This window comes from Olea europaea, chromosome 10 (assembly GCF_002742605.1).
Source record: "Olea europaea var. sylvestris chromosome 10, O_europaea_v1, whole genome shotgun sequence".
NCBI lineage: Eukaryota > Viridiplantae > Streptophyta > Magnoliopsida > Lamiales > Oleaceae > Olea > Olea europaea.
Window position 1 is genome coordinate 28,927,831 of NC_036246.1, and position 22,591 is coordinate 28,950,421.

Sequence of the window (22,591 nt, forward strand, 5' to 3'; positions counted from 1 at the left end):
TGTTAATAAAATTAACTTTATTTTTTTTTTCTCTATAAATATAAATATAACATTAAATGGAATTTATTTAAAAAAAAAAAAAAAGGGTGAGTGCGTACTATGAACGAGAAAGCGTAGCTTTAGTGTCAGATTGTGGCAGAGAGAGAGGAGCAGTAACCTCAGCCAGCATTTGGTTTTGATTTGGGATATTTGCATCTCTCTACATTTTCATTCTACATAGAAAAAAAACATCTATTCGTGAATCTTGGGGTGAATAGAACTCCAAGTAAGTCCATCTTTTATTTTCCATGTTTTTTATACGCTATTTCTTTACTAATTTCTTGGTTTTGTTCTGGAAAATGGATATATTTGCGATATGTGCATGAAAGAATGAGTACGCTACCTGAGTTTATCAGATTTCATTTTCAGAATTTTAGTAGCAGAGCCATAGGTTTTCATTGAACATGCAAGAATAGTTACTGAGATTGAACTAAAATCGGAAAAGATTTTCATTTTCATTTTTTATTTGGTTAGTTAATTGATTATCAGATTGTGGCGTTTGGGCTCAAAATTCTGCCCAATGCCTGATACTCTTAGCGTTATTGGAGCATTTCAGTTGCTAAATGGAATTGTTTGTTTCTTTCAACCAATAGAAGAAATTATCTGATCACAGTTTGGCTGTTGCTACCATCCCTGTAGGAGGAATAGTTCCAAATGTCAAGATTAGAATTTGTAAACAATGCCATTTTTTGAGTCCCAATGGGTAGCTACAAGTCTGCAACTTTTATTTGAAAAAATTAATGTGGAATGAGGACATTGTCCAAAGTCTGATAGCTATATATATCAAGTTTGTAAATGATTTGTTATTTGTCTGAATCTAAAACTTTTAGTTGGTGATATTCATTTTTGTAGTGTCTCTGCAAAAGAGGGAGCTCTGGTTTTCAAATGAAGATATCCAGATTGATGTTCTATCTCGACTATCAGCCAAGATACTGAACCGAATGAAATGTGTTTCCAAGGAATGGAAATGTCTTATTTCCGACCGTTCTTTCGTTCGCTTTCAGGTTAAAAATACAGAAACAGCAAAGGGGTTCTTCTTCCAGGAGAGTCAATGGAGCAATACTGATATTGGATTTATAAACTACATTCCAGTGGAAGGAGAAGGTGAAAAGGTATGGCGGACGGTTTTCAACTTTCTTCCTGAAAAGGTGATCATTCTCTCTTCAATCAACGGCCTCATGTGTTGTCGTAGTTGTTTCTCTTCTTTAGACCCGAGGATATATGTATGCAACCCTTTGAACAAGCAATGGATAACTCTGCAGTGGCCTCATCTTTTTAAAAGCAGCAGTAGCCTAGCCTTAGCTTTTGATCCTGTCCAGAATCCAATTGATGCTTCCACAGATTTCAAATTGGTCTTGGTTAGTGATACTATGACTGGTGGAGAGGATTACCATCTATCATTTGATATATATTCCACAGAAACTGGGAAATGGAAAAGATCAAACGAGTTTTGTCAATGCAAGCATAAACTGATAAAAAATAAAGGGATTTTTGTTGATGAAAGATTGTATTGGCTTACTGATGGTTATCAGATTCTCATGTTCCATCCCCAAATTGAGCTTTCTTGGTTAATTACGGCACCGCTACCTGCCACATACTTTAGAAGTATCCCCGAAATGTGTATAGGGGAATCCAAAGGCAGGCTGTGCTACGTGATAATCTCCGAGGACGGACTGCAGTTGTGGGTTCTCGAGGATTACTTTGCATCTCAGTGGGCATTAAATACTTGTATAACTCTGAAAGAATTAGAGAGAGAAAATTCAAGTGTCCTATCCAATATATCCAAGAAAATGGCAAGTTCGATAAATAGAGGCACACTTCCTCATTGGATAGATCCATTAGCTTTTAAAGATGGGATGCTGTTTGTGCGGGTTGCGACAAGTATATATTTGTTTAGGTTTGAAACCAGGAAGATGAAAAAGCTGACGGAGATTTCCATGTTGGGCCTAAATCCTATGGATTCTCCTACTGTGATTCCATACACCATGAGCTTGGTTCCGCTTGGCTAAGCACATGAGACCACCATTTACACAATAGTTAAGTTCCTCTGTTTCGGAATTTATTTGGATCTTGTTGATTTTGTGGCATGTAGGTTCTTGAAAGAGTTTATGTTACAGATTTTGTTGCGTGTCAAGTATCTGTCTTTAGTAATGCTAGTTGATTAATAACTATTTCCTGTGTATTTTTGGAGTATTAAGTTGTTTTGATTAATATCATGTTAAATCCCAAACCATCAACATTTTGACTATGCAGATGAAAAAGAAACCATATGCCAGTACACTGAGCTTAAAGACATCCCCAAAAAAACTAGTACAATAGCGCCCTAGGCTATTTGATATAGTATAGCTGCAGAGACTACTTGCATCAGGGTAAAGCCCCCTTTATCTTTCTGAGTAAGCCCCTTTAGAGATAGGAAAACGGCCTAGCTACTTTGAGAGATTTCGGCGCCGTTGAGAATGAAATAATTACGTGCTATTTCAGTGGTTGAAGTGCCTGTCGGCATTGCCTAAGTAACGTCTGGCTCTGTTTGCGCGCTTCTTTCCATCTGTTGAGTCGGTGGAAGGCTAGCAAAGGTAGAGAAATCCATGCAAAACTCATCACTAAAACATTCGGTTTTGTGTTATATTTGGTGTACGGTCTCCAGCCGTTCAACTATACGCCTAAGAAGAACGTTGAATCTTTCATTTGTGGTTTTCAATCCAAGCGTGTTCTCTATTAGCCATCATGTATACAAGAGCAATTAGGCCTAGCCTAACAAGTACAGCTTTGTGATTAAATCCACACATGAATTTAAGCTTATTTCAAGGCTATCGATGATTATTAGTCTTGGATTTCAGTACAATGAATTTCTTAGCTGATTGCAGGCAATTCTTTAGCTTTATGTTGGAATGTTGTCAAAGTAAGCTTGTAACTAATTTCCCTTGGCCATTAAACCAGGCATCGAATGTCTTTTCTCTTGACAATGAAATTTAGATAATACTAAAGAATGATGTATATGGAAGTTATAAATTGAATGATGGGAGTCTAGCGATTATGCTGCAACTTAGTAAAGTGATCAGTAAGTCAAACGGGCATGATAGATGCATAATAAAGACAAGGAGAAAGGCGTGTAAAAAAGGGGATTGATTATTTAAAAGCCCTATTTTAGCTTGCTATATGGAATTAGATATTCGGTAACCTTTTGTAGCTATTTCTATCTAGCATACTCCCTTTCTCAGGAAGCAATCATCGACTTGTGTGTGTGTGAAGCATATAACATCCTTCCTCTACGTTTTTTGACAATCTATGGAAATGACAAGATTGACAACCAAATGGTGGTGAGAGAGACAATAACTCGTAAAAATAGGGTTTGAAATAACAAAAGACAACCAATATTTATGAAGTGCATTTAGAGCTCGAGCATTTTATTATTAGGTGTTTTATAAGTGTGCAAGGCTTGGCTCTGTGGGTGGTATTTTCTCACCTTTATAGATGCTTTCGAGTTTCCTCCTCCAATTTTCCTGATATGAGACTTTTATCTAAGAAAATTATAATTACATATAGACACATGTAATTTTAGATAATACTATTTGTATAAAGTGGAGATCGTCCTCAACTGATATGGAATGAATATCTAATTTCAATTAAAAGTGTGGATATGAGATTCATTTTATTGATTGTACAATTTAATGTCGTATCACATAAAAATTTATAAAACATGCAAGTTGTGGATTTTTTTTTTTTTTTTTGGTGTGGAAATTACATCAAATAGATTTTTTTAAGTTTCAATTTCAAAATTCAAATTTAAAGTATTTGTATGCAAAAATCAGATAATAATTTAAATTTTAAATATTAATAATAATATTATAATATAAAATAAATCTGCAAACTCACCACCCACCAAAACACTCACCCCACCCAATTTAAATTAATCTACACACCCATTCTACCCCACACCTAGCCTACCTCATCCACCCCAAACATTGAATCATTTTTCACTTTCTATCATTTTCCTTCTCTCTTCTATATACTACCTCTTCTCAAGCAACACATCAACTCCTACGAGCTACGACATGGCACCTTCAGTAACGCTACACGGCGTTGAGCAAGCGACACTGTACTCATTGCTCTGTGCCACTGCACGCAATGTTGATGTGTGGCATCGAAGGGACAGACATCGCATCACGCAATCGCTGCGCCTCTACGTGCGGATGCGCAGTGCCCATGAAGAGCGCTTCTACGGGCGGAGTTGAGTCACGATGCAATGGTTTTGGATTTGGGTTTAGATTCTCTAGCATTGCATTTGCCTGGCTTCTACAGCTAGATCACAATGTTGGTTTTCGGTGGCTTGTAGTGGCTTTGCATTTTCCTGGCTTGTGAACTTTTTCTCTGGTGGTTTCTTGTGATGATTTTGCAGCATGTGTTTTGCGTTGCTTCTTCATAAGGATGGCAAATAGGCTCGAGGGCTCAGGCTGCTTATGGCCTAGCCCGCAAAAAGCTCGAGGCTCGGTGAGGCAAAAAGCCAGAAACCGAGCCCCATCTTGGGGTGCCAGGTCAAGCACCAGCTTGACGAAAAAAAAAATATGAGGTGCTTCTAAACAAAATTTTAAAAATAATAAGCTAGAAATTCTAAACACAAATAAGAATTCTATTTTCTTTTTATTTGGGACTAGGTTCTTTAGAAAGAATCCTAGGTGAAAACAAGAGAAATTGTATAAAAGGAATAGTTAGAGCCTCTAGCTTCCAAAGATAAAGGTACATGAACAGTCATTTGATCCCCATCAAAATCTGCACAATGAGATCCACCTATACAGTAACGGTATTTGATTAGGAAAGTTAGCTGAGTTATCTTTTTCTCAAAAATGTCTGTCATTTGATCCAATAGCGTTTCTACTGAATATTCATATGGTGAAGGCATAGTCTTTTTTTTTCCTCTCAGCTGGCAGCTTGCCTTCATGGGAAGGAAAAAAAAAATCCAAGCCCAAAGCTCGGCTCGAGCAAAAAAAAAAAAAAAAAAAACAATCTTAAAAAAGTTCGAGCCAAGCCCAAGGCTCGATTTTCAACTTGCGAACCAGCTCAGCTCATTGACACCCCTAATTCTTGGGATGGTGGTTTATAGGCGGTGGCAGTGTGAGACAATGTTGTTGGCGACTTGTTTGTGGATATTTTGGTATGGGTGGTGATGGTTGTGTGGTGTGGTGTGATGGGTGTAATGGAGATAGATGAGGTGGTGGTGGTGCAAGCCATAGTTACCATGGTGTTGGCAGTAGGTGCGGCTGTTGTTGGGTTTGTGTTCAATTATTTGGGTATTGTGATTAATGAATTGTAAATTTGTGACCAATTATTAATATGTGACCTAGAAAAATATATGATTCTGACTAAATTTGTAATTGTGGTTCAAAAATTGGTAAATTGTGATCAATTATTGATAGCTTATGACGTATAAAATTTGTAATTTGTGATCGTAAAATAAGTTGTAGCCTATAAAATGTGATTTATAATCGATAAAATAATTGTAACCTATTAAACTTTTTATTTGTCATCGAAAATAATTTGTGATCAATTAATTTGATAATTTGTGATCAAATTATATAAAATTATGAACTTAATATAATTAATTAATAAAATATATTTTTAATTATTTATTTCATATATAAAATATAATAGTATCTGATTTTTGAAATTTTAAACATTGTTTCTTAATTTTGAAATAGATCATAGTTAATCTCTTATATATAAAATTTTCCCATAAATTATTTGGGTTTACTAATAAGGAAAAACTTTCATAAAATTGATACTTTGTGATAAATCTAACAAATTAGGTTCTAATGAACTGTACAATTACTATAAATTATTGACTTACAAATAAATTATTGTAAAAATGTCTAGAATTACATTAGAATCAGCTTTCCACGTTCATACAGATGTTCCTTTCTCAACTCAAGAAGTTTCACACAGCTGCAACTTCACCTCAAACAACTCTGCTTTACAGTCGATCCGTGAATGCTACTTCAATATTATCTTTAAATCAAAATGCCGCTACCCAATTCAACCCAGCAGATTACAGTTACACTTATGCAGATGAAAAAGAAACTAAGAACTATGCTAGCGAGCTGAGCAACTGCGTCAAGACATCAAACGTAGGCAGGGCTAGAGCAATCCACGCAAGACTCTTCAAAACTTCATGGTTTGTGTTAGATTCTTTGTATCTTCACAACCATTTAATAAATGCGTATGTGAAATGCGGTGACATTACGGATGGTCTCCAATTGTTCAACAAAATGCCCCAGAAGAATGTTGTATCTTGGACGGCCCTCATTGCGGGCTTTGTGCAGAAGGGTTTTCCAATTGAAGCATTTTCTCTATTTTCCCAAATGCATAGAAGTGGAATTAGGCCTAATGAGTTCAGTTTTGTGAGTGCACTCCACACATGCTCATTTTCGGAAAATTTAACCTTATTACACGCCTATCAAGTTTATGCGATGATTATAAGGCTTGGATTTGAGAATAATGTATTCTTAATGAATGCATTTTTGACTGCTTTAATAAGTCATTGTATGCTAGAAGAAGCTATGGAGGTGTTTGAAGGATGTTTTCAGAGAGATATTGTATCTTGGAATGCTATATTCAGTGGCTGCTTGAAGTTTTCTTGTGAAGATATCCCAGGGTTTTGGTGTAGGATGATTACTGAAGGAGTGGTACCAGATGAGTTTACTTACTCTACTGTGATTACAGGGATGGCTGAGCTTTCAAATCTTGAAATCGGATTGCAAGTTCATGCACGACTTGTAAAGTCTGGTCATGGAAGTGATATGTGTGTGGGGAATTCATTGGTGGATATGTACTTGAAAAGTCAGAGGATGTGTGATGGTTTGAAAGCCTTTGAGGAGATTACTGTGAAGGATGTGTGCTCCTGGAGTCAGATGGCAGCTGGATGTTTGAATTGTGGGGAGCCCCTTGAGGGGCTTAGGGTGATTGAGAAAATGAGAAAGGATGGTGTGAAGCCTAATAAGTTTACTCTTGCGACGGGGCTTAATGCATGTGCCAATTTGGCTTCTTTGGAGGAAGGGCAGAAAATTCACACCTTGAGAATTAAACTTGGGGATGATGCTGATGTATGCGTGGATAATGCATTGCTTGACATGTACGCAAAATGTGGATACATGCATGGTGCATCAAAGGTTTTCAAATCAATGAATGATTGCTCTGTTGTTTCTTGGACGACAATGATAATGGGGTATGCACAGAATGGCCATGCGAAAGAAGCTCTTGAGATCTTCGAAGAAATGAGGCAAGGAGAAGTGAATCCTAATTATATTACTCTCATATGTGTGTTATATGCATGTAGCCAAGGAGGTTTTATTGACAAAGGTTTGGAGTATTTCTCTTCTATGAGCCAAGAATATGGCATTGCTCCTGGAGAAGATCATTATGCTTGTATGGTGAATCTCCTAGGACGGGCAGGCCGTATCAAAGAAGCTGAGGAATTAATCCTAGAAATGCCATGCGAACCAGGCGTTGTTATTTGGCAAACCTTGCTTGGTGCTTGTCGACTTCATGGGGATATGGATACAGCAAAACGTGCTGCAGAGCATGCATTAGCACTTGACAAAAATGATCCTTCAACTTATGTGTTGTTGTCCAATACATTTGCCGGTTTTGGAGATTGGAACAGTTCAGATATTTTGGGACAAGTAAGAAAGATGAGGGATGTGAAGAAGAAACCTGGGTCGAGCTGGCTTGAATTGAACAGCTCATCCACTACCTATTGCCTGGGGTCGCTGACATTGGAGGGTCGTGCATACAGTCAACAAACCTTTCTTTGACGTATCAGTTTGTTGGAAATTTTGTGGGTTTGTCTTCAGTATCGTGGAGTAAAGCTTCATGCACGAGTATGAAGATTCAAAGTAAAGGATTTCTAGAGTCAAGCATGGGATAATTATTATTCATGATGTACATCTTGTTGTCATTAACTCAATTGCTAGTCTCTTTGGAAATGAGTTGCAGCAGGTCGTGACACCTCACCTGGGTCATGGAGGGTCGATCTCTACATGACGTCTCAATTAAGGAGATGGCATCACTTTTGCTACCTCGATTTGGTGGCCTCAGTTAGGCCAAGCAGATCAGTGACATGGAGTGCAAGCCTGAGATGGCTGCCACGTGGTTGGTGATCAGAGTCTCATCGGCGTAACGTGTAATTTTTACTATGTTTCTTGATTTTTATTTTTGGGACCCGTAAAAAAATGTTACTACCAATTTGTTATACTGATTCTGAAATGACCAAACGATGATTGTCATTTTGATACTCTTATATTAATCTGAATCTAAAACTTTTAGTTAGTTGCGGTAAATGAGGGAGGGACCTCTACTTTGCACACCAAGATATCCAGGTTCTTGATTACCAGATCCTCCTGTTATCTTACGGCACTGCTACCTGTAATGCATTTAGAAGGATCGTCAAAATGTGTACAGAGAATTACGTTACACACTTTGAGGACGAAGTTCAATGATGGAATTATGGGTTGGCAAGTTCCATCATTGAAAGCCAAAGGATATATCCAAGGAAGTGTTGTGTGCCAATGGTTATGGAACTTGCCATTTCCTGAATATATCGGATAGGAAACTTGGAATTTTTTTCTCTAATTCTTTTAGAGTTATACAAGTTGTCAATTCGACGCAAATTAATCCTATAGGACCTACATTTGAAGTCCATCCTCGGAGATTATTACCTGTATGTAATTAACATCGACAAGGAGCAGCTGTCGCAGTGTGCTTTACCAAGCCGACGAAAAAGAAACCAACAGCTATGTTCGACTTCGCCAGTCGTCTGCACATAACTCCTTAAATAAAATGAATTAGAAATGGACTCAAAGCTCAATCAAACATAATCTAACTCATTAAAGGGTAAATGATACTAAAATTAACTGCTCGGCAGCCATTTGTGCAGTATAAGCAGGAAAAAATAATATCTTGGTTGACAAAATACAATCCCAATTTTAGTCCACAAGGTCCTACAGTAACAACATTGAAATTTGAAACTACTGGTGGCACGGCTGGAGTGCTAGAAACAATGAGAATAAGCCAACTAGTTGTGCTAAAGTAATAACTGCCTAATGTAAAAAATAAAAAATGCTAAAGAAATCGGATCTCCTGTTGCCTTCAACTGATTATTAACCTCAGTTTGATATCATTTACAGCTAAAAATAGAAAGGATGCAACTGCAATTTTCTATAGATTAGAACTAAACTGTGGTGGTAATTAGTTTTTGACAAGGTTAATGGTTCATGAGGGAGTTTCAACATTGCCTTCATAGAATTTCCACAAACCGTCATCATGCCTCTTCAAATAATATTGAATTCTGTATGTGCTGCAATTACAAGGCAGGAATTGTTAGAAAATATCTAAAACAAAATATAAACAGATAAATAGGTTATATCATATTTTTTACAAAACAGCCATTTTTCATGATAATTATGCTACTAAAGCTCAAAATATGAAGGTCAGAACCCTTCTGTTTTGTTGGTAATGCAAGTAACAACATTGAAATTTGAAACTACTGGTGGCACGGCTGGAGTGCTAGAAACAATGAGAATAAGCCAACTAGTTGTGCTAAAGTAATAACTACCTAATGTAAAAAATAAAAAATGCTAAAGAAATCGGATCTCCTGTTGCCTTCAACTGATTATTAACCTCAGTTTGATATCATTTACAGCTAAAAATAGAAAGGATGCAACTGCAATTTTCTATAGATTAGAACTAAACTGTGGTGGTAATTAGTTTTTGACAAGGTTAATGGTTCATGAGGGAGTTTCAACATTGCCTTCATAGAATTTCCACAAACCGTCATCATGCCTCTTCAAATAATATTGAATTCTGTATGTGCTGCAATTACAAGGCAGGAATTGTTAGAAAATATCTAAAACAAAATATAAACAGATAAATAGGTTATATCATATTTTTTACAAAACAGCCATTTTTCATGATAATTATGCTACTAAAGCCCAAAATATGAAGGTCAGAACCCTTCTGTTTTGTTGGTAATGCAAAGTAGCAAAGAGACATATATTCACAAGTGTTTAAGCATGAAAACAATTGACATTTAGACAGCAAAACTGGCCAAGCACCAACAATTTCTATGCTCAAAATCATTAATTCATTTCATCACTCAAGGGTAAGCGATCAACATCATTACTTTACTCATCTTTAAAATTCTATAACCCTATGATTCAAAAATTAAACCTCAACCAATATAAAGGGTTCAACCGTTTATAGACAATTAGAATTGCTTAGAAAAAGAAACCCTGTAGTTGACCGAGCTGTGAAGTCTTAGCATTCTTAGATATGTTATTTGCTGTCTTAAAAAAATGACACTGAAAGTAATATTTTGAGGAAAAAAAGCCTATCACGTCTACAATACTTACTCTTTATTTTGCTTGCTAGTTCTCATAACAATAAATAGCTGACAGTTAAAATGTCCAGTGTTAGTGATTACCTGTAGTAAGTTGGGTTCTTAGGCTGAGATTCATCCACAAGTTCAGCTGCTTCCTCCAAGAGAACCTCTATGTCAGCCATTTCATTCCCAATCCCATCTTTGAAAATGTCTGATCGTAGAACTGTCAATTGCAGCAGAACAAATCTCCAAAAACATGACCTGGCTTTTGCTGCATCGGCTAAAGCTTGCCACTTCAACATATACAAATGACAAAATTATCAAGGTACTTGGATGGAAAATAACTAGTTCGACTTTCAGGGTCTGATGGAATCATAAAAGTTTGAAGTCTTTCTATCGAATTCGACTGGTGCAGATATAAGACTGACCAGAACATTCAGTATACGAGCACATCATTGTTCAAGTCATGTTGAAAATACACAGCTTCCTACTAATTTCAGATTGTACATCAGTATAAATGACTAAGCCCTTGTTGTGCTCCATTTTTATATTGATGCATTTTTTTCTTTCTTTTAATCACACATTCTTCAATAAAATAATATTACATGTAAACCCAAAAATTTTCCTCACTATTTAACCACACATTTTCCAAAAAATTACTGTACCAAAATATATTTTTTCCCAAAAACTCATTCAAACGGAGGCCATACAAGGGTTAAATTAAATTAAACATGTGTGGCCTCCATTTTTTCAAAACTCACTTTCAACCACACATCCTCCCACAAAATAATATCACATGTAAACCCAAAACTTCCTTATTTCTAAACCACACATTCTCCAAAAAATAACTATTCCAAACCACATTTTCACCCAAAATTGGGGCTTAAATGGGGGGAATTTTATGATTGAAGCACAGACATAACTCTACCAAAATGCAAAAATGATGTTCCTCACCTGAGCAAGCATTGATCCATCAAGGACTTCAAAGAGGTCATCAACTTTATGGTCTGGCCCAAGTGCATCTGCTTTAACAGCTTGCCATCTCTTAACAAGTGTCTCAGCTTCTTCCATAGGCATTGGTCGCCTAAATGCTGATGTCCTAGAGGATGACAGACCGGCAGCAAGGGAAGCAGTCTGCAAATCCGTAGCTTCTGGGTAGTCCCTGAGCTTCCCCTTAAACTTTGAAAACAGCCTCCTAAACTTTCTGGCAATGCTATTTTCCTTAATTGCAGAATGTCCGTAACTTAAATCTATAGAAGAATCAGCACTCCAGGTAGAGGAGCTAGCTTCGGTCCTAGGTTTGTTTATCCCCAACTTGGATCCATTTCCCATCTTCCTCAATTGCATGTTTGTTAGCTTAACTAGAGCAAATAAAATGCAACCTAATGCTGTAGCAAATATTATCTTCCCAAAAACTTCAGTCCGGCCAAACCAAAATCTCCATACTTCACTATGTCGTGCACCTAAACTTCTTTTCAATTGAATTGATGGGTTGCTACAATTTCCAGCATCAGACTTGACCTCTACCAAAGGGTTCTGTAGATTTGAAGGAGCAAGCTGCTTCGCAGCTAACCCAAGATGTCGTGAAGAATCTGCACGTGAAACTGGTTCTTCATCTTTTCGACCTGATGCAAGAGCAGTAGCAAGTTGTCTGTGCATCATGTTAGACATAGCCTGAGGAGTTCTTTTATTTTGTCTGTTTCCTCTTTTGTCACCATTAAAGAAGTTGGCCTATGATCAAATTTAGGAGTTTAGCTTAACTTTAATTTCAAACGTAAGTTATAAGGGTATATGACGTTATCAAAAGTCTTTACCAAAGATGGGGAACAATCTTGGGTATCTGAAAACAAGCTAAGCACAGCATCTTTCAGCCACATCTCCTATTAATCCAAAAAAAAAAAAAGGCAGTCTGAGAAAATATCAAGTCTACAGAAAAACTATTAAGTTTAGAATGAAACTTCTGAAATGAGCAAATACACATAGAGGTCCGTTCATTTAGAAATGTGAGTGCACCGATTTTCTAATACAACACAACAAAACATGACATTTGGCTTAATACGGAAGTTGAAAAAAAAAAAAAAATATCGATTACAGCCAATAATATATCTTTCGCTGTGTCACGTGGTGACATCAGCTATCAACACAAATTAAGAGATGTATAATATCCCAGATATTAGCTAATGAGGTGTCTGACCGGGTATAAATGCTTGGAACTGAAAGAAAACCAAAGATTCATCAATTAAGCTAGTTTGACGTTTATAACTACTACCACTTAAAACCAAAAGTATCGTTGAAAATGATGTGCAATTTTGCAATCGAAAGTGCAGAACTTGCTAAATTGACATTCATTTGATTAATCTAATTACTTTTAAGATAGGACACCTATAATGGATCTGATGCAAAACTTGACAGGAAAGAGTGAAGGGAAGAGAGAGGGAGGCACAAAATAAGAATGGGGAGACAGGAAGAATTTGAGAGGAGGAAAGTTTCGATATGCTTTTTAATTTAATTCTTCATAATAATCTATACGAGTTGAAGTCCTAGTTCCCCTTATAGTGTAAAGAACTAAACTATAAGGGACTTCTAGGGTCCTAGTGAATGAGATTAAAGGCAAATTATTTCCAGAAGTGATGTGAAGAGATTGGAGGTCACGAAGTACACAAGTAAGCATTTACAACACTTGGACCCAATTCATAGAGGGGGAGATTGAAACATTAGATCAATTAAAGGATTAAGGCTGGTAGTAGAAGATTGATTCTGGAGTGTTGTGCAATCAACAAATTCCTACAAGATTATAAGGTAACATTACCTAGGTACTCTAGAATCGATTTCGTTCTAGCCACAAATGATCAGTTAGAACTTATAACTAAATTCAACCTTGTGCTCAAATAGCATTAACAAGTTTGTCAAGAAAATGTACACTATATGATCGTGTGAAGCAGCAATATAAACAGGGTTGCATACCAGAGACTTGTTGGCATTTGAAACTTCTCCAATTTCTTTAGTTTGCAATAAGTTTCTTGATGTGGTATTTAAATTTAATTCAAGCTGCCTGAGTCTTTCCACAGCCGTTGCTTCATCACCCTGAAAAGTGACACTTCGGAGTTCATTAGCATTTAGAACAAGACAAGAAAACGTGATAAGAAAAGTTAAGAGAGGTATACCTGACCAAGGAGGAACAAGCAAAAGGATTCCTCAAATTTTAAATCAATGCCTTCTGATGCTATTAAACACTCGCAAATTGTTTTAGCTTTGTTAATCTGTATGAAAATTGAAATGGAAATTGTTAGATCTTGTTCTAGTTTCTACATCCATGCATGGGAACACTCCTCTCTTTTGCTTTCCATCATGTGTTATTGGACGTTTACCTAGTTATAGAAGAAGTTTGAGACAGATATCATGAGCTATAATATCAGAACTAAGTTCATATAAGACTACACATTTCAGCATTTAAACTTATAATCAAGAATTACCAAATCTCTTTGCTTGCTTGAAAAGCCAAGAGCGATATGAGCTATCAAAACTATGTAGAAACAATTGAAATTGACAACTCCTCTTTGATTCTGAGACTCGAGGGATTTTCTATTTTTCCTCGTAAGAGCTAATTTTACCCAAGAAATAAGTTCAACTATTTCCACAGCCATGAGCTTATTGAGTGCTTGATTTAAGAAGCATGGCCAGTCTTGAACATGGCATGAAGATTCAACATCCAGACCCTGTCTGAGCAACTCGCGCAAAGCTGCAATAGCTCCTAATCTCCGTTCAGCATTTTCAGGCATACGAGGCATGCCCAAAAGCTCCAATGTGCACGCTGGAGCAAGCTCTTCCAAAGATTCTTCTATCTAAAGAAAATTAGAACGATTTTATTATATACAATGATCATGGAATATGAAGAGACTGGAGTACACGACCAAAACTAAGATATTCTAATTGACGGATCAGATTTAATTGGAGAACAAAATCTCCGACATCTGGTTTATTCCTACCTCTTTTCATTCTTAGAACCGTGGCTGTAGCAAGGCACAAGCCTTACATTTCTAACCGGAAGTGGAAGCCCAATACTGGTAAAATCAAGATTTACCTGAGACAACAGCGTCATCTTCTCAAGAGAAATCTTGCTCCTAAGAAGACACTGAGCACGGGCAAGAGCTTCAAACCCTTGGGAAATATTGTTCTTCATAAAACCAACTTTTGCAATTGCACACTTCAAGAAAGCACTTATAATAAGAAAAGGAATCATAACAAAACTGCCTGGAAAAAGTGGCTAGCAACCTCTTCTTTTGTCTTACCTCTGCGAGGGCCATAGACAGAAGCAAATCATGAATAAATGGCTTTGAGAGTGGATGTTGCAGGGCTCTTCGTCCAACATCTAGCACAAGCTTCTCTTCTCCCACCTGTATTGAACAAATTGACACCTTCAACATCCAAATTTCTGATAATTTGTTCAATAAATGCATATTGCAATTAGATTTTACATTAATCGAGGAAGAAGACATATTTTTCAGATTCAGATGCTAACAGAAGTACAGACTTGTGCGTTCGAGGAAGCAAACTAAAAGAAATATTCTATCTTTGAAATGAGACATAATCAGTATTGATAACAAGCATAGGAATGTTGAACAAAAATTTTTAATGCATGGATTGTAAGAAATTCTCCAACAGAAAAACAGTGAAACAGAATGGTACCTCCTGCAGGAGGCAAAGAGCACCAGGCAACCAAGCCCATGGCATACGAAGAGAAGATTTGGGGGGCTGCTTTTCCTTTATATTTCCAGAATATTCGGGTTCAAAAAGAAGTTTATCTCGGACATCCATCAGAAGATTCTGTGGGGGAAACAGATCAATATTTAAGTTAAACACAAAACACAACCTAATAAAATAATAAATAACAAAGCTTACAAACACAATAACTGAAAAAAATTAACCACATTACATGTATAAAGATAATTATCTTAAGGCAGGTAAGCTGAATGCAGAATATTACCCCCTACCTGGCGGGAAATAATAACATCAGTAGTGTAGCCCTCTTCAATCTCCGCACTTTTCAGATGCATCACTGACTTAACAATTTCATCTTTTTCGGCTTTATCAGGAACACCAAGAATCTACATGCATACATCATTAAGAGACCTAAGTTATGTAGGTGATCCCACTTCGCACCAAATCTAGAACTGGTGAGATACTGGAGAAAAATAAAACAAGACAAGTGATACTTTTTAATATATGAGACAAAGCGTCGATCTTTGTTTGAAGGTTCTTGGTACGGATTTAACTAAAACCAGACCTGTAATAGGAGAATTTAAGTACATTTAAGCTTTGAGTGGGGCGAAAATAAATCCTCCGAAGTTAATTGTATCAAAAACAGAAAGTGTGAATATGACAGTTTGAAATTACTAAATTAATATTTGGAAATCAGTTAGACACAATTCCGGAGAAAGTACCCAGAGAGAGGCATGGGTAATATTATTTCCTACCAAAGGAGCTGAAGCTAAGAGTTCATATGGGAATATGAACTTACTAAATTTGAAGCTAAGAGTTATTTGTATCTAAAACAGAGAGTGCGAATATGGCAGTTTGACATTACTAAATCAACATTTGGAGATCAGTTAGACACAAGTCTGGAGGAAGTACCCAGAGAGAGGCATGGGTAACATTATTTTCTGCCAAAAGAACTGAAGCTTAGAGTTCATATGGGATCACAGATTGTTATTTGAATTAACTACTGATATTTTCATATCTAAGAAGAATGGTTCTCTTTAGTTCATATGCAACCCTCCTCTAGAGAACAGAATAGGATTAACATTTTAGGAACTAAAAACTAGAGCCCTTTACTTTTCGAAAATGTTTCGCACAATTAATTCATTCTTCTCATTCACTAAAATTTTCCTACACAGTCAAAGTTACCGGGGAATTGTGAAACTGGCCGTGGGTGCAATTGACAACAGCATTTAATATCACATCCAGTACACTCAAAAACATTTACCAGATATTAATTTTACCAAGAGGGAGACGATAACCTGGTAGCAAGTGACTGGGATTTCAATAAATGGAGTCGGAGAATGAGCATCGCCATTTTCGCTGTTTGTGTTCTCCGCAACTCGAACCTCCGTTGCAGCACATAATCTCCACGAGCGACCAATTGTAGAAACCCCAGCCCCATAACGATATTCACAGAAATATTCACCACATTTCTTCTTGTTATTGACTTTTTTTCGCCCTAAAACATCATTATTTTCGCTATAATAGTAAAACTTGTTGCTTTTCTCACTGTGCAAGTAGAGATTATTTACACTAGCCACCAATGAGTGAATATTTGCCATGAAATTTCAGATTAGCTTCATTTCAACAATTTTTGGACAAAACTGGTTGAAACTGGCATTTTGATTGATTTTTGATTGATTTTTCATGTTGTCAAGTGGATTCTGATCTGGGTTTGGGTTGCATTTCCTTTTGCTTTACTCATTCAGTATTTGGAGAGTAGATTCGTATATGTCGCCCCCCAACAGTTTTGCTTCTTTTTTATTGCTTTTTGTGCAAAAAGGAAAAATGGAAAACAAGTAGAAAGAGGACAATGGGTTATATTTCATTTCAAGGTACAAAGTAGTAACAACAACGTAACGGAACGGAATGGGACGGGATGGAATGAGTCGGGACTGTTTAGCTATTCTCGTCCCACTTCGTCGAGGATGGGTCAGCGTTGCCATCTCCATTTGCTATTCTCGTCCCACTTCGTCGAGGATGGGTCAGCGTTGCCATCTCCATTTGATCGTGATTAAAATATTTTCAGTTACCGTCTTATTTAATTAGTTAACTAATTTTTAATATTGTTTCTAAATCTAAAGCAAATTAAGAAGATTCGAAATGAATTTGGAAAATTCGGAGCAAGATCATGTTCTTTCCCATTCCGCGAGAGAGTGCAAGGTGAACCTGAAGTGAAGATTGCAAGCCCTTGTCTGAGCTCTATTTTTGGAGAAAAAATAAATTTTTGAATAGTGTATTGATGGGAAATATGTAGTTAAAAAATAAGGAAAAGTTTTAAATTTGTGTGTAATATTATTTTATTGAAGAATGTGAGGTTAAAATGATGTCAAAATACTGTAGAAAAATACATTTTTTCTCAAAGAATGCGGTTCAAACAAGGGCTAAATTTCGCAAAAGAAAATGATTTCCGTTTTGAGATTTTGGAAATTAACTCCTTTCGAGTAGTGCAAAGTTCTAAAAATTCCAGTCGGATTTTCCGTTTAGCCGATGGATTAAGCTGATGCAATTTCACCCCGAAAAAGAGAGAAATTAATCTCTAATAGATAGAAAAATTGTAGTGGAGGTCCTTAATTTATTAAATTCATATGGTTGAGTTCTCAAACTTTATCTTGTTGCTAATTCTTCAAACTATTCGATTTTAGCTAGACAATACACTCACATGTTTACATTAAATAGTCACCTATCTGTAACATAGTTCATCGACTGAGTTGAACACTTTAATTTGCTTATGTTGAGTCGACCATTCTTGCCTATCTCGAAAAACCCAAGATAGTCCACGAGAATGTCGATCCAATGCTCATTTGAGCTCTTAAACTGCAAAATTTATACCTCCCCGATGTAACATTTTATGTTAACAAGAGCGTATCGTTTTGTTTGCATTTGACACAAAAACACGAGGTATTCTTAACTTTTATGCTTTCAGACAGCAGCCACCGTCGAATGAAGAATAACTCCAACAAAAGTGAATTGGAAATGTACCACATATTTCAAGAAGAGAACATAACTGAAGTTGCAAAATATTAGTACAACACTCTAGTCCTTCCTCACCTTATCACGGACAACTTTCTCGGGCAATCTCAAAGAAAAATCGAAAAAAAGGGTCAAAAATTGGTATAATCAAATCCAAGCCAAAGTGTTTCCATCAAGTTTGATGTATAAATAAAGAGATCTGAGATTCCAGTACGAATAGTTTTCATCTAAAGCTTGCACTGCAGTAGAATCACACTTGACGAATATATTAACTTGTGACCTTGATAACCATCAGAAGCGGGCCTTTCGTTTGCGAGCACTGTATTTGGTATCTGCTGGCACAGCATTTCCCTTTCTCCTCATTTGTTCCTTCTTCCTCAGAACCCATTCTCTTCCCTTCATCTTCTTATTTAATTTTTGCTTTTTCCTTGGTCTGTGTCTGTCTGATATGCAAACCTGCAATACAATAACGAATCTATGTGACAACCATACAGTAAAATGAAAATGGCATTGCACTTCCAACAAGTAATAAGCAAAAGGCCTGAGTTAGGAAGTCAATTAATTTTTTTCAAAATGTTTTTGTAAATAATCAGTGCTCACTGATTGATTGTCTTCGTCTCCACTGCTGTCTTCATCAGAACAGCTATCGCCATCTTCATCTTTTCCTCGTGGAGCAGCACTGCTTAGGGATGGTGGACCACAAGTGAGCACAAGGTATTCTTTTCTACTCTTTGTACTGTTTTAAGAAAGGGGTACTTCCGATCAGTTTGACAAACAAATATCATCATCAAACATTCTTCTACAATTTTCTTTTAACAGGAATATGGAAGTAAATATCAAACCCACAATGCACTGATGATGGTATTGACCACCATATTGACAAGAAGACCAACTATGAATTCATTTGTACAAACAGGAGAGCCGTAACTCTTCTAAAACAACAAACAATACTTCTTTAAATAAAAAGCAATACAATTTGTAATGGCTAATCAAAAGTCTGTAGCCTCTACAAAGAGGTAGACCTAAAGTAATTTTAGAATTTTATTCCATCAATCAATCAATATTGGGTTGACAAGTTAGGTTGCCAGACAAAAGAAAGCTACAAAATAAATAGAATGCTCCAAACATATGCATCGGCACACCTGTGAGGATAGTCAACAACTATACCCCCAGAAAATCCAGCCCGCATAGCAAAACCCAGGATCAGCTCACGTTGAACCAGGTTTTCAGGATACACTTGTAACACTGCCCTTGCTCCCCGCGCCAAACACCTGTATAACGACCCAAAGAAAGCCCTGCAAAAACAATCCAAATGTTAGAACACAACTGCAGGAGAAATTCCAGTTCCATCACGATGAGAGGTATCGATTCCATTAATAACATCGATATGCAAAATTGGGAAGGATAAGTAGACAAGACATACTTCAATCTTATACGTGGCTCATGAGAGGATTTGTCAGCGTTGCACAACCACTGCTCGAGAAAATGAGCACAATGAGTTGTTTAAAACATGTGAAGGTATAAAACCATCAAGTAATGATCAAATTGGGAAGGCCTTTTTTATAGCTGGCAGGATCAGCCTCATTCTGTCTTCTACTTTCTTATTTGTCATATTAGGATTTAACTATGTGTGCTACTTATAAACAAATCATCTGTATGGCAAGAAATCAAACCTGAACAGCTGAAATACTTATGGCACCATCAATAACCCCAGGTCGAAGACCTAAGCCCTACAGCAATCATCATGCACATGTTACTCTCCACTGACAACAATCAACAAGTCAAACAGAAAAGCTACAAAGTAGATCAAGTTTTGAAAAATTAATTTTATATAATGCAAAAATATTAGGCATAAGATGAGATATTAGATGTATGCAGCTTCAGCAATCATAGTCAAGGTAATACTAAAATCATAATGCTAAACTTCCGGGGTTTAATTTGAACTCAGAATCCAACCTGGCCCATGTCACCAAGTACAAGGTCACCCTCAACTTCACGCTCCAATGCAACATCTGGATTTGTTAGAAGATGTTAAATGAAAAAATATAAACACAAAAGGAGACAAGTAAATAGATATTTTAACTGAATTCGGAAAATAAATAAATTCACATACCCAACATTGATTGTGATATATCTATGCCAATCCATTGGTGCTCATTTTCTGTCAATGTCTCCCCACTGAGTCCTGATCCACAACCTAAAACAAGCAATAATTATTTTAACCAGAAAATTAAGTAAAGAAACTTGTACAATATGACCTCATAATTCAAGTGTGTTTTGGAAGAAGATACATTTAAGTTAGCAACATGATTATGCACGTATAAGTACCTCAAGGGAGTAAGAACCAGAGGAGTTGACCAAAACTCCATATGCCTTGGTGGCTTTTTGTTACTCAGAACCTCATATCATGAGCCCGAGATTTGTGGAATCCTTGAAATTTTAATTTAAATCTTTCCAGCTTTAAGTTTTAACAACATAAGAAGAAAACTTATTCTATACCTCATACTTTTTTATTTCAAAAAGTAAAGTGCTGTCCCTTATCATTTAGGAGTGACTAAGAGATATGTATGTTCTTAAAGCACATATCTTGCATACTCTTCAGGAAGGTAATGAAGCTAGATCCACAACTACCAATTCTTCAGCAAAACACGCTTATTTTATTATGGGTTCAATATTTCATAATTCACATGATTGAACATCTAACGAGAGAGATTTCAAATCAAAATATCCATTTTTAGCTTTCTTCTCCAGACTCTTAAGCAACCAAATGCTGGTCCTTTATGAAAACTCTAAACTAAAGCTTCAACTTGAAGACTTAAAGAAACCAACTACATGACCATACCGAGAGGCTAACAGATTTAGATCCCCACAATCGTTGGATGCATAAGAATTTTCTGTAACATCACCAATCATATTTCCAAGTTATCAAATTTATTGGGAAAAAGTTTTGATTTGTTCTTGTTGGATAAATTTAAACAATTAAATTAGTAAACTTCTGCAATTAAAAATTAGACGTCATAAAATTCCACGTCTAACAACATAGGGACAAGTGGAATTACCAATATCGAGCAATAATCTGGACACACCATCACTGGGCAATGCAAGAAGCTCCAGTGCTCTCTCTGAAAGTTTCGCCTTTCATAACGCACCAAAAAATAGTTAATTACGTAGATATACATAGAATTGCACATGTGCGCACCTAATAATGTAAAATTGTTACCTGAATCTCGATAATACGAGAAGAGGAGGTGTATTTACGAGCTTCATCGTCGTTGTAGAATATCTCCGGCGGTGCCTGCAGCTCTGGCCTTGACGTCATCTTCCTATGTCTTGATAAAATAATAAGTAAAAAAAAAAAACCCTAGCAAAGCCCTAATTAATTACGGTTGGTTCAAGGAGTCAATGGTTTCACTAATCACCAACGTATTTCATTGTCAGTTTACTCGCTAAACTTTAAAGCACCACATATTGCTAACTAAACATTGTCCATCTACACTTCATTTATCACCCTCAAAAATCCGATACCTTATTTTCTAACATGATTAACGCAAATTAAAGGAGTCAAGTTACGACCGTTAAAAAAATTACAACTTAATCAATCAATTACTTCATTGCTCATCCAACTTACATTTGGTCACAGTTTACTCTTCGAACGTGAAAATCTTTCCTAATAGTTACTCGTCTCTGAGATATTGCACTTCATCCCTTATCTGTCATATTTCATTCACTTCATTACTAATTTATTGTGCGAAAATTTCACTTATAAGTACAATCATCAAAAAAATTACTACTCAACCAAATCATCAACCTAAGCAATGATTAAGGAATTTAATTGCAGTTAAAATGTGGTGTATCAAATGAAAATTGTGGTAGCAATATAACCACTTTTTTTCCACAACAATTTCCCATTCAAAAGTGTGTTCCCATTTTACCGATTTATATTCCTGACAATATTGAAACTATTATTCAATGATATTTAGCCCATGTTTGTGTAAGTATTATGCCCTAGGTCCAATCGACTTTGGACATAAATACTTTTATATAGAATTAATGCAATTAAATGGCAGATCTATTATTTAATTAATAGACAATTAAATAAATAATAGAGTCCGTAGATTCAAATATTTTAATTTGTTAATCACAAGGAGTTGTGATTGTGAGATACAAATTACATCTGATTGAATCTTAAATCATCCGTGGTCGTAAGTAATAACGAGATACGGATATCGTTATTACGGATAGACCATCACGTGTGGCATTTCTTACTTGTGAAGTAAGTAGCTGATCTCACAAGTTAAAGTGTGGTGACACTTAAATGAACACGTGGATGTTTGTTATAGAACAAAACATTGGAGACCCGTCGAGAGATTCCACATGGATAACTATCTGAGTGTCGGTGGTTAATCTCTAACGTTCGGTAGTGAAATTGGTCCTTTGACTTGAGGTCGTCAT

The 22,591-nt window shown here is 36.3% G+C and overlaps 4 protein-coding genes across 8 annotated transcripts; 2 read left to right on the forward strand and 2 right to left on the reverse strand.

Annotated features, from left to right (window-relative positions):
* The first annotated feature begins 92 nt into the window (after positions 1 to 92).
* Positions 93 to 2,173, forward strand: LOC111401746 (putative F-box protein At3g16210). The gene is made up of 2 exons (XM_023029624.1): positions 93 to 265; positions 892 to 2,173. Coding segments are annotated over exons 1-2 (1,158 nt in total). The 5' UTR covers positions 93 to 264; the 3' UTR covers positions 2,049 to 2,173.
* Positions 2,174 to 5,914: 3,741 nt separating this feature from the next.
* LOC111401747 (pentatricopeptide repeat-containing protein At2g27610-like) lies at positions 5,915 to 8,323 on the forward strand. The gene has a single exon (XM_023029625.1). The coding sequence runs from the start codon at positions 5,943 to 5,945 to the stop codon at positions 7,842 to 7,844; it is 1,902 nt and encodes a 633-aa protein (XP_022885393.1). The 5' UTR covers positions 5,915 to 5,942; the 3' UTR covers positions 7,845 to 8,323.
* A 1,326-nt stretch (positions 8,324 to 9,649) lies between these two features.
* LOC111401748 (plastid division protein CDP1, chloroplastic) lies at positions 9,650 to 16,958 on the reverse strand. Of its 5 annotated transcripts, none has more exons than XM_023029630.1 (12): positions 16,408 to 16,958; positions 15,400 to 15,513; positions 15,095 to 15,232; positions 14,698 to 14,802; positions 14,490 to 14,612; positions 14,020 to 14,250; positions 13,573 to 13,668; positions 13,373 to 13,492; positions 12,223 to 12,288; positions 11,363 to 12,139; positions 10,511 to 10,701; positions 9,650 to 9,900 (listed from the first exon to the last, which is right to left on the reverse strand). In XM_023029630.1, the coding sequence occupies exons 1-12, from the start codon at positions 16,726 to 16,728 to the stop codon at positions 9,816 to 9,818; spliced, it is 2,367 nt and encodes a 788-aa protein (XP_022885398.1). In that variant the 5' UTR covers positions 16,729 to 16,958; the 3' UTR covers positions 9,650 to 9,815. The 5 variants fall into 5 exon arrangements, with proteins under 5 accessions (XP_022885398.1, XP_022885394.1, XP_022885396.1 ...); XM_023029626.1 differs by having other exon boundaries at positions 13,882 to 14,250; XM_023029628.1 differs by having other exon boundaries at positions 13,882 to 14,250; positions 16,426 to 16,957.
* A 1,147-nt stretch (positions 16,959 to 18,105) lies between these two features.
* Positions 18,106 to 21,521, reverse strand: LOC111401749 (18S rRNA (guanine-N(7))-methyltransferase RID2-like). The gene is made up of 9 exons (XM_023029632.1): positions 21,360 to 21,521; positions 21,199 to 21,274; positions 20,253 to 20,336; positions 20,096 to 20,151; positions 19,813 to 19,869; positions 19,563 to 19,612; positions 19,282 to 19,434; positions 18,740 to 18,875; positions 18,106 to 18,595 (listed from the first exon to the last, which is right to left on the reverse strand). Exons 1-9 carry the CDS (start codon positions 21,456 to 21,458, stop codon positions 18,431 to 18,433), a joined length of 876 nt encoding a protein of 291 aa, XP_022885400.1. The 5' UTR covers positions 21,459 to 21,521; the 3' UTR covers positions 18,106 to 18,430.
* Between the last annotated feature and the right edge of the window lie 1,070 nt (positions 21,522 to 22,591).